Below are 16105 nucleotides of genomic sequence, written 5' to 3'. Positions count from 1 at the left end.
AAGTAACTCAGGATAGCTTTAATTGGTGGTAGCCTCACACCAGTTTGGGTCCCTTGCTGAGGCATGCAGCCACTCAGCAGCACATTTAGCACTGTCTGCATCAGTTTGAATGGGTGTGTAGTAATTACGTATTGTAATCCCCAAACCTGATTTTAGGGCTATCCAAGTTAATGTCCTCTACATATAACCTTTAAGTCTCTCTGTCCATCCGCTCCTTTCCACTGGTATACTCTCATTGCTTGTTTTCCATCCAAATTGCATTACTTCAGGTTTTGCTGTATTACATGGTGTCTGTCACATGTCTGATCATTTCTCCAGCCTGGATAGGTTTTCTTGAAGTCTTTCACCAGACAATGAGGTCGTCTGTAAATCTCCTACATCTATGTATTCAGCAACTCCGCCATAATGTTCCATATGCCCAACTCCAAATCATTTCAGATAACTAGTCAAAAATTACCTGCTTTAATTAAACCAGTAATGGAAAACTTCAAGGGGCAGAATTTTCTGTCTGTCAGGAGGGTGGAGCTGGTGCGGGTGCGGACCCAAAGATTGCACGAGCGCCTGAAAATCGCCGTCAATTGACGAATTAAGGGCCTTAACTAGCCCGTTAATCCGTCGTGCGCCTGCCCAGGGAAATATCACGATAGGGCGCAGTGACATCGGGGCGCTCACCTGACGTCACCACGTGTCATTTAACACACTGACGTGCAGGGCCCACCCCTCCCCCTGGGCCCACTACCGCCCCCCACCCCGACCCCTCACCCCCACCCCCCCACCAACCCTGCACATCAAACAGAAAATTCTGCCCAAGATTGCTAGCAGGCGAAGGGAACAAAAATGCATTTGCAACATTAAATATCAAATTTTGAAAAATTATAAGCCTAAACAAAAATTTCTCCAACTTTGTTTTTGAAAAGCAACAATGTATTTTCATTTTGTTACTTCTTTCCTAACCGTTTAAAGTGGCGCATGTATAGAAAATCCAATAGTTGTAAGAGAAGCATTTCACAATACAATGTGGCACATGATCGGGCTAATTCGACAATTCTGCCTTTCCATCGGGGAGCGAAGAGTACAAGTCCGACAATCAAATCTACAATGCTGGGTGCATAGGTTTAGCTCTGAAGCTAGTAGTCACTTGAATTAGAAAATAGTTCCTCATAATTCAAAATATCTGCATCAAACTGAAGGGCATAGCAAGCTTAGATTTTTGGCAAGCTACTCTTTTACTATGGCTAATAAAAGCCAAATATTCAACTGCAATATCTCAAAAAACATATTTACCAATGCAATATTTTGCCATTTTATGTTATTGTGGTAGCTCAATTATAGATTACAATAAAGATAATGTTTGCCTGGCTGGTAGTATGAGCATAATATGTGCCACTTGTACAGATTATTTTACTTATTTTAATTAGTTGCCATATTCCCAAAGAGTGACAATAAGAATATTTCCCATGAATTATCTGCTTAGAATTCTGAAACAGCTTCTAATGATTTCTGAAAATCTTGGCTCCATATGGTTTATTTTCTGCTTCCATGCTGGCTGGATTGAGAAATGGCACACTGACAGCCCATAATTTTGCTGTCCATTAATTTTAATGATGGAAAATCTAAAGGCTAGGTTGTATAATTTTGTGAAATGGAATAGTTACACTGACATTCAGGTACGTGTCTGCACTTTTAATCTCCTCCTAACCAGTTCACAAAAGCATCTTACAAAACTAATTTTTATGAAACCCATGTTTTGCTATGCTTTGTTCAGAAATTCAGTAAGATTGAAAAGTAGGCTGAGTAATTTTGTAGAAAGATCCACACAAATCTTTGTCTTATGAAGTAAACACAGTTGACAAGTAAACTGGCCTTTCTAAATCCTTACTTTTCCCTTTGTTTATTGAATAAGAATTTATTAAACTAATGTCTCCTTCACTGCCAACGGCGTGGGTTGGATAAGGAGTTTGCCTCTTGACAACAGTGAAAAGCAAAAGTGGAAAACTTTCTAACCATTTAATGGAGTTTTCTGGTAAAATTGTTGCACAGTCTCATTCGAGAAAGCCTCTGGGCATCATAAAAGATGAGATTTAAGGATAGAAATGAATGCATTTGCATGCATTCCTCTATTTGATGTTTTAACAGCGATAGTAACCCATTTATTTCTTTAACACATCCATTAAAATAATAGGAGAAGATGATACAAGCATTACGAGTTGTATGATAACAACTCCAACAATACTAACCTTATGTAAAAAGAAAGTAAAGCATCTTGGATTTGAAATTGTGTAACTTTTCACTTTGAAATTACCAATAATATCAAAAATAGGAAATTACTTTTATTAGGGACAAATGGATGCATTAAACTGAATGCTAAAGATTGGTTTAATGGATAACAATTGCATGGTCTGTGTGATTTCTTGGACTAGTTTTGATCACTTGAGGGGATCGGAGAGAAATTTTCCAATGCTCCCCCCCCCCACCCCCACCCTGCCTCACATCATTGGTCCTGGGTTACCTCTCTCGTTTATTTTTGCCTCTCTGGTGAGATAACATGACTGCAAGAAGGAGAAGGAAGGAAGTATGTAAGCATGATGCCCCAGCCATCATGAATGTGGGCAGGTTTGGTGATCCAGCTGGTCCTTTCCTGCCTGACATTTTTCTATGTTCATATAAACTTCTACTCCTAAGTTCCATTGAACTTAATCCAATATATAAAAGAAATGTAACTTTATTCTCAACTGACTTGCTTACCGCTCTTGAATTCTGGATGGCAAAATTTTAGATCACGGCAACTACGGGCAGGGCTCTTTTGCGATCCATTAGGGCTCAGGATTTTGTCCACTTGGCTGTTAAGAGATTTCAGGGCAGCTATTATTTCTTCCCCTTGTACCTTTGTAGAGTCACTAGGCTGATCACCAAAGTAAGTTCCTGGATACACTACACCCTTTTCTTCATTGCCACGTGATAGTGTTCCACAACAGAGACCAGGAGGACCAGGGGAGCCAGGAATACCAGGAGGGCCATGATCACCAGGAGGACCCTATGGAGTTCAAAATACAGTACTTATATTTAGCTTTCCCTTACAAAAAGTACAATTGATTGTAGTTTCAATTCATAAACTCACAGGAAGTTGATTTAGAATCACAGCAAGATATTGCACAGGCCATTTGAGCCATAATGCCTTTGCTGGGTCTTTGGTACGACTATTCAATTAATCTCACTTGCCTGCTCTTTCACTCATTCCTGGCACCAATCCAGTAAATCTCTTCTGCACCTTCTCTGAAGTTTAGGCATCCTTGCTAAGGTGTGGTGCACAAAATGGAACATAATACTCCAGCTGAAGCCTAAGGTTTAGCATAACTTCTTTGGTTCTTTTTACTCCATACCTCTTTTAACAAATCACATACACTTTTTAACACCTTATCAACTTGTTCTGTAACCACCATGAATTTGTGTGCACAGATCTCTCACTTACTGCATCCCCTGTAAAATTGTAACATTTAGCTTATACTGCCTCTCCTCGTCTTTTCTGCCAAAATTGTCACACTTCATTTCTGCCATGTGTCTGCCCATTTTACCAGTCTACTCATGTCCTCGTGGGCGTTGTTATTTTCCTCCTCATTGTTTACTACATGTCCCAGTTTTGTGCCATCTTCAAACTTTGAAATTCTGCCTTATACCCAAATCCAAGTCATTAATAAATATCAAAAAGAGCAGTGGTCCTAAAACTGTCTTCTGGTAACACCACAGTATACTTTCCTCAGTCTCAAAAAACAAATAGTAACCTTACTGTCTACTTTCTATCCCTTAGAAAATTTTGTATCTACACTGGCCTTTGGCTTTAATTTTGCTAAAAAAGTCTATTATGTGATATTTTGCTAAATGCTTTTTGAAAGTCTTCGTACAAATCAACTGCACTACCGTCATCAACATCCTCCATTATTTTAGTAAAGAACTCAACAAAGTTACTCAAACATAATTTGCCTTTAACAAATTCATGCTGGCTTTCATTTATTAATACACACTTTTCAAAATGTCAATTAATTTTGTCCCAGATTAATGTTTTTGAAAGCTTCCCCACCATTGATGTTGGACTGGCTGGTCTCTAATTGCCAGGGTTACCCCTTTCCTCTTCATTAAAAAGGGGTGTAACATTTGTAATCCTCCTGCTAGCATTCCCATCTTGGAAGAGGTTTGGAAGATAATGGCCACAGTCTCCACAATTTCCACTCTGACTTCCTTTAGTAATCTAAGATACATTCCATCCAAATCAAGTGATTTTTCTCCTTTGAAGACTGTCAACCTTTTAACCAACTCCTCCTTATGTACTGTTGTCCTATCCAATATTACTACTTACTCCTATACTAGTACATTGGCAGCATCATCTTCTCTAGTGAAGACAGATGCAAAGTACTTATTTAATAACTCAGCTATTCCCTCCAATTCAAAAAATACTCCTTTTGGTCACTAATTGGCCCCACCCTTCCTTTGACCACCATTTTAACATTTACATTTATACTAGACTTTTAGGTTTGTTTTTATGTTAGCTGGTAGTCTATTCCTAATATCAGTGATGGGAAAGATAATAGAATCCTTATTAGTTGTAACAGAGAAATATCTAGAGACTGATGATTAAGGAGAAATCAGCATGGACTCCAAAAGGGAAGGCCATGTTTAACCAACTTTATTGATTTCTGCAAGGATGTATCAGAAAAGATAGATAAGGGTTATGACATAAATATAGTATATTCGATTCTTCAAAAAGCCTTTGATGAGGAACTACACAGTAGACCTGTGGCTAAGGTTAGAACATGAGGAGACAGGGGACAAGTGGCAGAATGGATGGCAAGCAGGCTTCAAGACAGAAAACAGAAAGTGGGAGTTAAACATAGGGCAGAATTTAGTGGAGCCTGCTGAAGAGGAGGGCCCAAAGAATCATGCAGGAGACCACATGTATGACTCCTAGTGGTGGGAGACTTACCCTGCACTAAGTGAGTAGCAGGAAGGGGCCCAAGCAGGAAACTTGCCGCTAGTGGGGATGTCAGTTTGCTTTATTAATGAGCCACTTAAATCCAATTATCCCTGAGCCCACTGGGATTTAATGGTGGCTCAGGGATTAAATGTGACTCATAAAGGCCTCCAGTGCCTTCAAAAAGCCACCCACACAGCCTACTGGGCTAAGATTTCCACCTTACTGGAGACTGGATAGAGTGGGAGGGCTGATGCTGTCCACCTAAGTGCCTACTTACCACACACACAACTTTTTGAGTTTAAACTTCACTGAGTCTTTAAAGGGGATAGAAGAACAGAGAGATCTGGAGGTACAAATGCACAAATCACTGAAGGTAGCTGCACAGGTTAATATGACCATGATTGTTAAGGGGGATAGAATTGAAAAACAGAGAGGTTGTGTGAAACTTGTAGAATTTTGTTGGACCACACTTAGAGTTCGGGTCTCCATATTATGAAAAGGTGCCAAAATGATCTACTAGAAAGATACCAGAACTGAGAGATTATTCCTATCAGGAAAAATTGAACAGGCTGGGGCAATTTTCTCCAGAAAAGAGAAGATTTATATTTTAGATTATGAAAGGGTTTGATAGGGTAGACACAGAGAAAATGTTTCCACTTGTGGATAAGACCAGAGTTGGGGGCCAAAAATACAAGATAGTCACTAATATATCTAATTGGTAATTCAGGAAAACTTATTTGTACTTTGCATTCTCATTCTCTCTTTGCCCCAGGTATTCATTTTTTTTAGGTTTTCTCTGTACTTTCCTTATTCAGTTTAGTTCTCTACCATATGATGAGTCTCCTTTTACTGTCTCCGTTTGATCTCTAGATCTTTAGTCATCCATTCGGTCTCTAGCTTTGGTTACACTTCCTTTCCCCTTATGGAAATGTGTCTACTTTGTAACAAACCAACTCTGCTTTGTTGGACTCCCATTGGGTCAATGACTGTTTTGCGTACCAATCTTAGATTCCAATCCACCTGGACCAGATTCCTTTTTGGCTCACTGTAAGCTCTCCTCCAATTAAGTATTTTTATACTTAATTGTACTGTGTTCTTTTCCATAATTACCCTAAATCTGAAAATGTTGTAATCGCTGTTCCCCAAAATACTTTCCCACTGAAACATACTCCGCTTGCCACACTTCAATCCCCAGAACCAGGTCTAGTACTGCTTCCTTCCTCAATGTGCTAGAAAAAAACACTTTCTTGTACACATTCCAGGAATTTTTGTCCACTTTGTCCTTTATACTGTTGCTATCCTAGTTTATACTAGGACCACTTAAAGTCCCCCATTATCACTATTCTATCATTATTGCATCTTTCTGTAATGTCTCTGTAGATCTGCTCCTCTCATTCTCCTCTCCTTCTCATTATTCTCATCTCCTTCTCATTATTCTCATCTCCTTCTCATTATTTGGTGACCTATAGTTTACACCTAGCAGCACAATAGTTCCTCTTCTGTCTTTAATTTTAACCTAATAGATTCCAATTTTGTACTTTCAACCACATCATGCCTTTTCAGAGCTATAATAGTTTATGTCACCTGCCCCCTCCTTTTTTTCTTCCTGTATTTTTCCTGATGACCATTAGCCAAGAATACTACATTCCTAATTGTCCCCATTGTTGAGTTGGTCTCTGTTAGTTACTTACACTGGGGCCAGCTTCTCCTCGTGAACCACGTGGACCAGGAGGACCCATAGAGCCGGGATAACCACTATTACCATCTTTGCCAGGGGGGCCAGTTGAACCTGGAGGACCCTTAAAAAAATTAAAATGTAATTAGAGAAGATAATAGGCAAAATCACATCGTCCACTAATTGTAAAAAGTCTGACTCCACTTAAAACAATATTTTTTTTGTCTTATCTGTTGTTGGTTGCCGCAGAGTTCACTGAAGAGCCCTGAGTGAGGTAACCTGACAGCTGCCTCGCTCCTGGCTGACTGACTTAGAAAAGGGGTCCTTCACCAAGGGCAGAATCTTCTGTTCGGTGAACACGCGCCAACACGTAAAATGATGCGGGGTGACTTCACGCGTACGTCCCGATGTCACCCAGCGTCATTTAGATTTTACATAGTGCCTGCCAAACTGTCAAAGGTCTATTAAGGCCATTAATAAATTAATTAACATGATTAATGGGCCTGCCCGTCCAGGCTTCAGGTTGACAGGCAGGCCGGGAGCCCAGACGGGCTTCTGAAAAGACATGAAATCTCATCCACAGGCGGGATGAGGTTTCTTGAGGGTATTTCAATTTTTATAAAATGTTTAAATAAAAGAAATTGACATGTCCCAGCTCATGTGAGAGTGGCAAACGAGTGGACATGTAAGTAATTTTTTTCCCCTTCTTTATTGAAATTTTCAAACCAGAGCCAATCTCCCTGAGGCAGCACTTGCACAAAAGAGCGCACTCCCAGGTCAGGGAAACCCCACCCCACACCCGCACAGGGAGCGCATAGCCCTTCCTGGCAGATGTCACACTAGGTGGGCCTGCACACTTAAAATGGCGGCGCACCCCCAATTGATCAGGAACCCGCCCATTTGTACCCACTCCCACATATTCCCCCCCCCTTCCCTCAACGTGGGGTAAATGTTGCCCCAGGAGTTAAGCCTCTCAATAACAAATTCAGAACGCCTAATGCCTGTCTTAGGTATCCTCCCAGGGCACCTAAAATGTGGGCCCCTCAACTTGAGTAGTGGGCCTAGTGCTTGCACGGATTGGGCGCAGACTATTCCACGGACAACCTGGGATACTTTCTACCCATTTTACATCTGAAAAATGGGTGCAAGACAAAGCAATTTCTATCCCTCGGTCTCTCAGCATAGCCATACAATAAAAGGGAATGCCAAAAGGAAACAGCATGGATGCTGTAGGACAATGTATTCAGGTGAAAGCAACAGCACCAGGAGCATGACTAAACCTTTTGGCAAACTGGAGGTTCAAAAAAATGGCAAGAAGCAAGGAGTGAGCAGCAAAAGTTTAATAGTTGAAAATTCCTGTCAAAGCAGCCATTTATTATCCAGTTACCCAAATATTGACAGCTGGCAAGGAACAATTCCTCTTTTAGACCAGCATTTGTTGGTATGTTGGCCATAGGTGTTCAATGCCAATTGCAAATTACATCTAATTTTCACGTGGCAGGTAGGATTGCAGCAGGCACTGATACAAAAAGAGATCCAATTCAGTTTCTTCTGTGGGCAGGGACTTCACTACATTGAATCCATCAAAAAATGGTGAAAATGGGGTCTAGCAGGGGTCAATGAAGAGCCCCTTATCCCCGTGCGTAAGCACAAAGTATATTTTAGAAGAAAAAATATGAATCTGAGTATGTAATCAAGGGAAAGGCCTTGAAGAGTGTGTGAGTCGAGAGACTTAGAGAATCAAACGCATAATTTCCTGACAATGTGAGTGCGGGCAGACAAAGCCATAAAAAATGTTCACTTGATTTTTGGATGTCATAAATAGAAGCATTGAGTATAAAAGTACAGATGCGATGAAAATTTCTTCATGAGGCTGAGTGAAAAGAAGAATTAAAAGGCCTTGAAAAATAAAAGTAGGAAAGCATCTTAGGATTACTTTAAAATAGAATCGTAGAAAAGTTATAGTGCAAAAAGAGGCCATACAGCCCATAATGTCTGTACCGGTTATTGTGTTAATAGGTCAACATGTAATGAGTATAGTTTTATTTGGGTCATTTTTATGGAAGTATGTTCTGGGTAACTTTTTAGTCAGAAGATACTGTGGCTGATTTTTCTTCTCTTTGCTGAGAATGGGCCTTAAATGTTGTATCAGCATGAAGCTCTGAGAAGAAGCAGCCAGCAACCTCCTCTCAACTCCAAATGGATAATGTTTTGCTTTTCAATGCTATCAAGGAACTGAAAGCCATCTAGTTGCTGTTCTTGGACAGTGGCATGAAGGCCCCAAATCTGGTAGCCATACTATTGCTACAGGTCTGTTGATGTGACCAGGCATTACTTCTAGATTTTAAATGCATAGCTATTCCAAGGGATGTCCTTAAACCTGAGAACCGTCCAGGGATTGTAATGCCCAGAAATCAGAATTATGGGTGAGTTTGGGTTCATTCAAGCAGAGTGGGTCTTTGCCAATCTCTGCCTGACATACATGGATAGCGGGACGAGAGGGAAATTTGCTCATACATTGTCCATGAAGTCCTTAGATAATGAACTGGCATCAATGGCTTTGATTGATTTTGTGTGGATGTCAACGTGTGTCAAAAAAATGAAACTTAGCAATTGTGAATATTGGAAATGATGGTTATTAAAACAAGCCTTGCTGATGCCTTGGAATGATTAAAAGGCAATAACTTAATTGAATTAATAGTTACAAACAATTCAAATTTGCTCCTGACTTTCATGAACTAACCTAATTGAAAGTTGGAGCAGGCTTGGGGGGCTGAATGGCCAATTCCTATGATTAATGTTGCTTTTTATGTTCCTTAGTTTTTTTATGAAGATATTGCCTTGTAATCATTTTTCATGATTTATCATAATTCTTGGGGGAGTATCTTCCCAAACAAGGGGGGAAGTCACAACTACAGGGAGTTTCTCTGTTGGTCAGCATAATTGGGTAGGAGCTGGACTTCCACCATGGTATTCCCAGGACAGGGCAATTGGGAGCTGACAGGTGGGAAAGGCGGCCTGTTAAGGAAAGTGGGTGGGCCTTCCACATTGGCGGCCCAATCAGAGGGCTGGCAGCTTTGGCATGGCAGACAAGAGAGGTGGCCACTGCTGAGACAGCAAAGGAAACATGAGGGCATGTCGATTTTCAGGTGCCCTTGCAGGGGTGGCAAAGAATTGTACTTTTTTGCAGCTGGCATTTGCAAGACACTTCTGGCCCCAATATTCTCGTCCATTCTGGGCAGCTGCTGGGAGAAGACCTCCATGCAGCTGGCAAGATCCCATGGGTCAGGGAGGTGCTCGGCCACTGGTAAAATATTGGTGGCCTGGAAAATGGGCTTTGATTGAACTTTTACATATTCAAATTGGCAACTCACATCCAGCCAGCGGGCAACCGAGACTCAGCCATTCCCACTGTTTTAAAATTTCCTTGCATTTTACTGGCCCAGCCACCCCCAAAGCATTGCCCCACAGTTGGCAAAATCGCAGCCCTTATGTACCATTAGTTTTAAGCAATGAACAATTTAGTTGATACTTATATTAATAAAATTATCTGCCTATTCCTGTTTTCATATGATATCCAAGACATATTTTAATGATCATTTAGAATATCATGTTTTAGAGTTTTACAAAGAGTTTTGCAACTGTGTTCACTTTACTCACTCTTACACCTTGAGCTCCGGGTTTTCCAGGTTGGCCTGATTCCCCAGTAATACCCTGGAAAGAAAGAAAAGATTTATTTCTTACACTGGAACAAAGGTACAAATCACACAAATAAATCTTTAGAGAAAAAGGCTTCAGAAAAATCTCAGTCCTGCTCCATAACCATGAGTGTGGCATGGCAGGTGACCTTTGTTCCTGACTCCATTTGAGGTCAGGATGGAGTGAATAGTTTACCTCATGTTATGACCACAACCAATGTTAATTGCTGCACAAACCAAATCCCAGGGAAAACTTGGTTTACGTGCCATACCCTTTATTTTTGTATTTGAAAGCAAAATGTACTGATCCCAGAAGTTAGAAGTCCAGTAGCACTTTTGGGATTTTAAAAATTAAAAATAAAAGTTTTGTTTACAAGAATAAAAGAAAATATAAGCACCCAAGATTACAGTTACACTGTTAAATTTAGTCTTACAAAACATTTCCCCAAAAAAGACACTCTACTTTTCTACACCTTCTAGGCTACATTCCTTTATAGATGTTTAATTATAAAAATCTAGTGATATTGTCCAAGGCAAACTGCTGTAGCTTTAATAAAGCCATGCCACATGACCTGTAACTCTCTTCCCCTCTGCTGTGGAAAACCAAGCTTCAGAATAAAATTGCTTTGTGCAGCCCAAGACATTTCTGACTTGACTGGATGGATATTTAAAATCTGTATCTTGTCCCAGCCCAGAGCACTAGCTATAGTTCCAGCTCAACAGCTTAGCTCCAACTCCAGCCACTGCAGCTCAAATAGCTCCCTCAGGCTCTCCAGGGTAACTCCAAAATACCTTTTTTACCCTATCATTTTGGATTCCATTGTTTTCACACATATTTGGAAGAATATTTTCGGGTCAATAAAATATAATATCCTCACTTCTATTTACCTGTGGAACTCCTGCAAGGTGCAAACATATTTCTTGATACTTCTGAATTCCCTTTGATATTCAAACAAACTCTTAACTTATCTAAAAATGCAAATGTTAGATCCAACCTCTTCACCTGCATCTTAAACCTAATACCTCTGTCCTTTTCATGTTTTAAACACTCCCATCCCCACTCCCCACCACCCCCCCCAACAGCCCCCATCCTCCCACCCCCAGACAACCTGTCCCCTACGAATCTCTGCCCAGCTTAATTAAACCATGTGCACATGCACACAGCCTTCACGGGATAACACAATATTCCCCCAAAATATTTTTAAAACAACATTCATTTCTCACACTTATGTCGTGCAGATGCCGATGCTAGTGTGAGTACATCTTGATAGTTCATTACATATTTAGTCAGATTACAACTTGAAAAGGGACTTGCAGGGTGTCACAACAGTCCAGAAATCTGTCCTCCAACACAATGCTTGGATTGCTGAGGTCCCAACCCTGGGGGAGTGGCATGGAACGCAAACATACAGACATGTCTCAGGATGGTAGAGTCCATCCTCCTATCCCTGCCACTCAACTAGAGCCCTAGTTGTTGACTGTCAGCCAGCCAGCTGAAACTGCTGCCACCCAGGCCAAGATGATGCCTTCTAGGTTCAGAGCTGCTCAAGGTCGTTTTCAAGGTCAGCCACAGCCTCCCCACTGAAAGTCAGCAGCTTTCCACCAGCCATGCTACAAGCAATGTATACACTTCCATGTGGATTGCACACCATAAGTCATGAGCCATGTGATTATCACTGCATAGGACCACTAGGCCAGGCAAAGACACACAGAAGACAGGCATTAAGGGATTGCAAAAGGGTGATTAATTAAAGTTTGTGTGCAATATCAAATTATTTGAGTTATAAATTTCTTTTGCAGTGTTATTTTGCGGTGGCTTTAATTTTTGCACTGTGGCCAAACAGACACTGTGGTGGTCAGTGACAGAGGAAAGGTAAAGGTGTGGGACTGTTAGTGAATGGGAAATCAGTGTTGTGGTCACCGATATTGCAGTCGGATGAGTCGTCGAATAGATAGACTAGAGACGGGCCATCCTCTCTTCCTCTATCTGAGATTCTCACTGTATAGCTGATGGTTAGTGCTGTTCCCTCAATTGTGAGATTAAGCAGCACAGAGCAGGTTATGATGATTCTTGACACTCACCCTGCTGATTACTGCAGGGCTCCTCAAGAGCAGTTCAGTCAGTGGGAGCTTTGTTACCGCACACTGATAGTTTGATCTATCACGTTGAAAGTGGCAGCATGGCTTTTGTCATATGCATTCTGCACACATCTATGTGGGTTGCACACCAGAGTCATGAGTAATGTGATTTGTAGGTGACCCTTGATTCTCAGCATCCATCCTTTGGATTGCTGTGGTGGGTCAAATGCAGCTGGCACAGCACACTGCGGCAAAACGAAGGCATCATGTCTGCTGCTCTAATATCAGACATTGACCTGCATGATTTTCTGCCTATGGTCACACATCAGTTTCACATTGAGAGTGTGCAAACCTTCTTGGTTGCAGTATAGGGCAAAGTTGTCATGTGGCACCCTCAAAGTGTTGCACTACTTGTACTTAAATAGCACAAGGGAAGTCTTCATATCTCGAGCACCATGTGCTCACCAAGCCTGCTTCACTCTGGCAAGAGAGAATGAAGTATGGTGTTATGACAAAGCAATTTGTAAAGTTTGAGTTATTTAAAATCCAAGAGGGAAACTTTAAACAACTGTCATAACCTAGATTTTCAATTGGTACGTTTCGAGTTGCAGCTCTAAATTCAAGAAACTGGTTCTCTCGAGGTTTTTATATCAAACTAAGTGAGACATTTATTAATTTACAACAAAGTATTAAACACATACACGTCTACAAATTACTACTATCACAACTTTTAACAAATTCCCAAACTAATCCATACTAAGGCAAAACAACCCATAGACTTTAAGCAGACACCAGGCAAAGGATTTTCACCTTACAAATTCTAAATGAGGTTCCTTTCAATTTAGCTCCTTTGCAGACAGTTGTAGAATTATAGCTCCTTTGATGTTACATGCCTCTGCCCTGCACACACAAAAAATACCCTTCTGTTATACCCAGCACTTCTCTTTGAATGTAAATTCTTATTGTATCACCAGTCCCTTTGAACTCCTTTCATAGTTCCAATTTTATTAATAATATAAACATTGCTTGGTGTCTCCTAGCTAGGTGCAAGATTTCACTCCCATTCTTGAATGCTCTGTTCAACAAAATGCAAATGTATTTCTATCTCTGTTTACATCTCAAAACTACTATATATCAAAGCACCCAGACTAGCTGCCTTTAATCCAATTAAGACCTAATCACAGACTAAACCTCTACTTAAAAAAAAATTCCAATTACATTGTATACATCAATAGCGTCATGACATATAGTTAGTTCTTAATGAACAGAGTCAGTGACCGTCCTCAGGTAACAGCAGATAGAAAAACAGTGAGATGTTGCAAATATCTCCAGCTCAAGCCCGGAAGGATCCCAAATGCATAAAAATTCATTGCCATATTCATCGTCACAGCCACTTGTAATGAGGTCTTCACCCCACTCTGAGGTCGCAGTTGTGGCTGCAGCAGGTTGCAAATTTCAGTGAGGGCACTCTTACTGAAGTGGAAATGCCTCACAGGTTGTTCTTTGATGAAGTAAAAGCAGAATAATTACTCCCTGAAAACCGTAGTGGATATGGCCTACCGCTGGAGAGCCCTTCATTCCCTCTTCCTCCTCCCTCTTCTGGCAACTTGTCTTACATTGTATGACCTCTGCTTACTCTCCCAGTCATGCACTATTCCAAGGGAATGACTACTTGTGCATCCAAGTTTGGAAATAACTGACTTGTGCAGAAACCTTGAAGTCAAAAAAATTCCTTGAGTACCTGATACAGTTTTTTCTATAGACTTTGGCAACTTGAAACAACTACAAGAAGCATCAAATCTTGTAGCAACAACCAGAAGAAGTCAGCCAACAAGTTCCCTGTAAATATGATGAACTTTTACGTAGTGCTGGTAAGGCTCCTTCCTGCTACTCAACACATGTTCAGCTGTGCAAGGATAAGGGGAGGGAGTTAGCTGGAGGACTGAGCTCCCAATTAGCACCACTGTTAGATCAGTATTGCACACTTAATTATATCATAGTCTGCCTGCTCTGTATTACTTCCAGCAGTTGTTGACTATGAACATGTTAATGCCCTCACCAATGTGGCATCTGACGTGACTCAGCCATAATTTGCACTCATGCTGCTGACTCCCTTTTGAACACAAAATGGCACCCATAGCGTCCAAACAACAAGCAATATGGTTTGAATGTCACGCTGTTACAGGCAGTAATCAAGGCCAAAATTAATTGGCCTTTGGAAAAGTATGGGCTAATAAATGAAAGTCAGTACAGATTAGTTAAAAACAAATGGTGTTTCACTAACTTGTTTTAGTACTTTGATGATGTAAGAGAGGGTTGATGGGATAGTGCAGCTGATGTTTCGCATATGGAGTTTCAAAAGGTGTTTGATAAAATACCTCATAATAGCAACAATGAAGTCTATGGGTTCAAAGAGACAGTGGCTGCATGGTAACATAATAGGTTAAGGGACAGTAAGGTGAGTGTTGGGGTTAGCAATTTATGAGGAGGGAGGTGTAATTTAGAAAAGTGAAATTTAACATAAAGACTTGTGAAACAATATATTTCGGTAAGATGAATGAGAAGAGGCAATATGAACTAAATCGTACAATTCTAGGGAGGTGCAGGAACAGAGAATCAAGCCTTTGAAGGTGTCAGGGCAGGTTGGGGAGGCTTAAAAAGACACAGGGGATCCATAGGCCCAGAGTTTCGTCCCCAGGTCAAGTTTGCTGAGTCAGGAGATTTTCCACCTCGGCGAAGCTGATCTTTAAAATTGGCCGCCCGCAATTTGGGGAAGAGAGGAAGGGGGAGGGCTGAAACAGGGTCGGGTTGGGTGACCCCAAAACGAATGCAAGGCTGCCGGGTGCAGAGGCAGGCTAGGCTCAAGGCCTGCCTCTGTGCCCTGGCACTGTGTTGAGATATATAAAAAATAATAAAACAAAAATATCCTTCCAGCTCTCACTCCCCTCAGACACTCTGTATGCCCCACCCATGTTCCCCCACCCACCATGGACCCTCAAATCTCTATGCCAAGTTAGTTACCGTCTATCAACACGCATGGCCCCTCACACCCCTATGACAACTTAGTGCTCCTCTACTTACACCCATGGCCCCCATGCCAACTAGGTGCCAACCCATGACCCCACCACCCTTTGCCCTTACCCCCTTCATGCTAACTCACCTAGTATCCTTGGACAGTTCCTTGACAGATTTGACACTTCTTGGGTAGCTTTGACAGATTTGACACATCCTGCACAGCCTTGACGGCCAGGAAGCTCCTTGACAGCTAGACATTTCCTTGACAGCTGGACAGTTCCTTGACAGCTGGACAGCTCTTTTAAAGCTTGACAGTTCCAATGAGTTTTTCAGTAAAAAGTATATAATCATGTTCACTTTTAACAATCCCAAAGGATGCCTTGCCTCTCCCAAAGGTTTCCTGGAACCCTATCCAAAGGGATACCTTACCTCTCCAAAGGGGAATCCTGGCTATCCATAAGATCCACCAAGTTCAGACCTCCTCTCACTGTTCTAATCTGCATACTCCAGATTCAGTGAGGCAGCTGGTGATTTAAATGGAAAACTGTCTCCGAGAATCGCGCGTGTGCAAACCCCAGCCTGACTCCAGTCCCGCCCCTGTGAAAATGGGAAATGCCGGGTTCAGGGGCCAGACTTAAAAATTTTGGCCATTTCCAGGATTTCCAGGGAGGC

At 41.4% G+C, this 16105-nt stretch overlaps 1 protein-coding gene across 1 annotated transcript in view; it reads right to left on the bottom strand.

The window, feature by feature from the left end:
* The window catches only part of LOC121284884 (collagen alpha-1(III) chain-like), a 191340-nt gene that overhangs the window by 9110 nt on the left and 166125 nt on the right, over positions 1–16105 (bottom strand). The window contains exons 46-48 of the mRNA XM_041200743.1: positions 10302–10355; positions 6658–6765; positions 2746–3034 (exon numbers count right to left, since the gene is read on the bottom strand). Coding sequence (XP_041056677.1) covers positions 2746–3034; positions 6658–6765; positions 10302–10355 — 451 coding nt within the window. The remainder of the gene's footprint in view (positions 1–2745; positions 3035–6657; positions 6766–10301; positions 10356–16105) is intronic.

This window comes from Carcharodon carcharias, chromosome 12 (genome assembly GCF_017639515.1).
Source record: "Carcharodon carcharias isolate sCarCar2 chromosome 12, sCarCar2.pri, whole genome shotgun sequence".
In the NCBI taxonomy this organism is placed as follows: domain Eukaryota; kingdom Metazoa; phylum Chordata; class Chondrichthyes; order Lamniformes; family Lamnidae; genus Carcharodon; species Carcharodon carcharias.
This window is presented reverse-complemented; position numbering and strand designations above follow the sequence as displayed.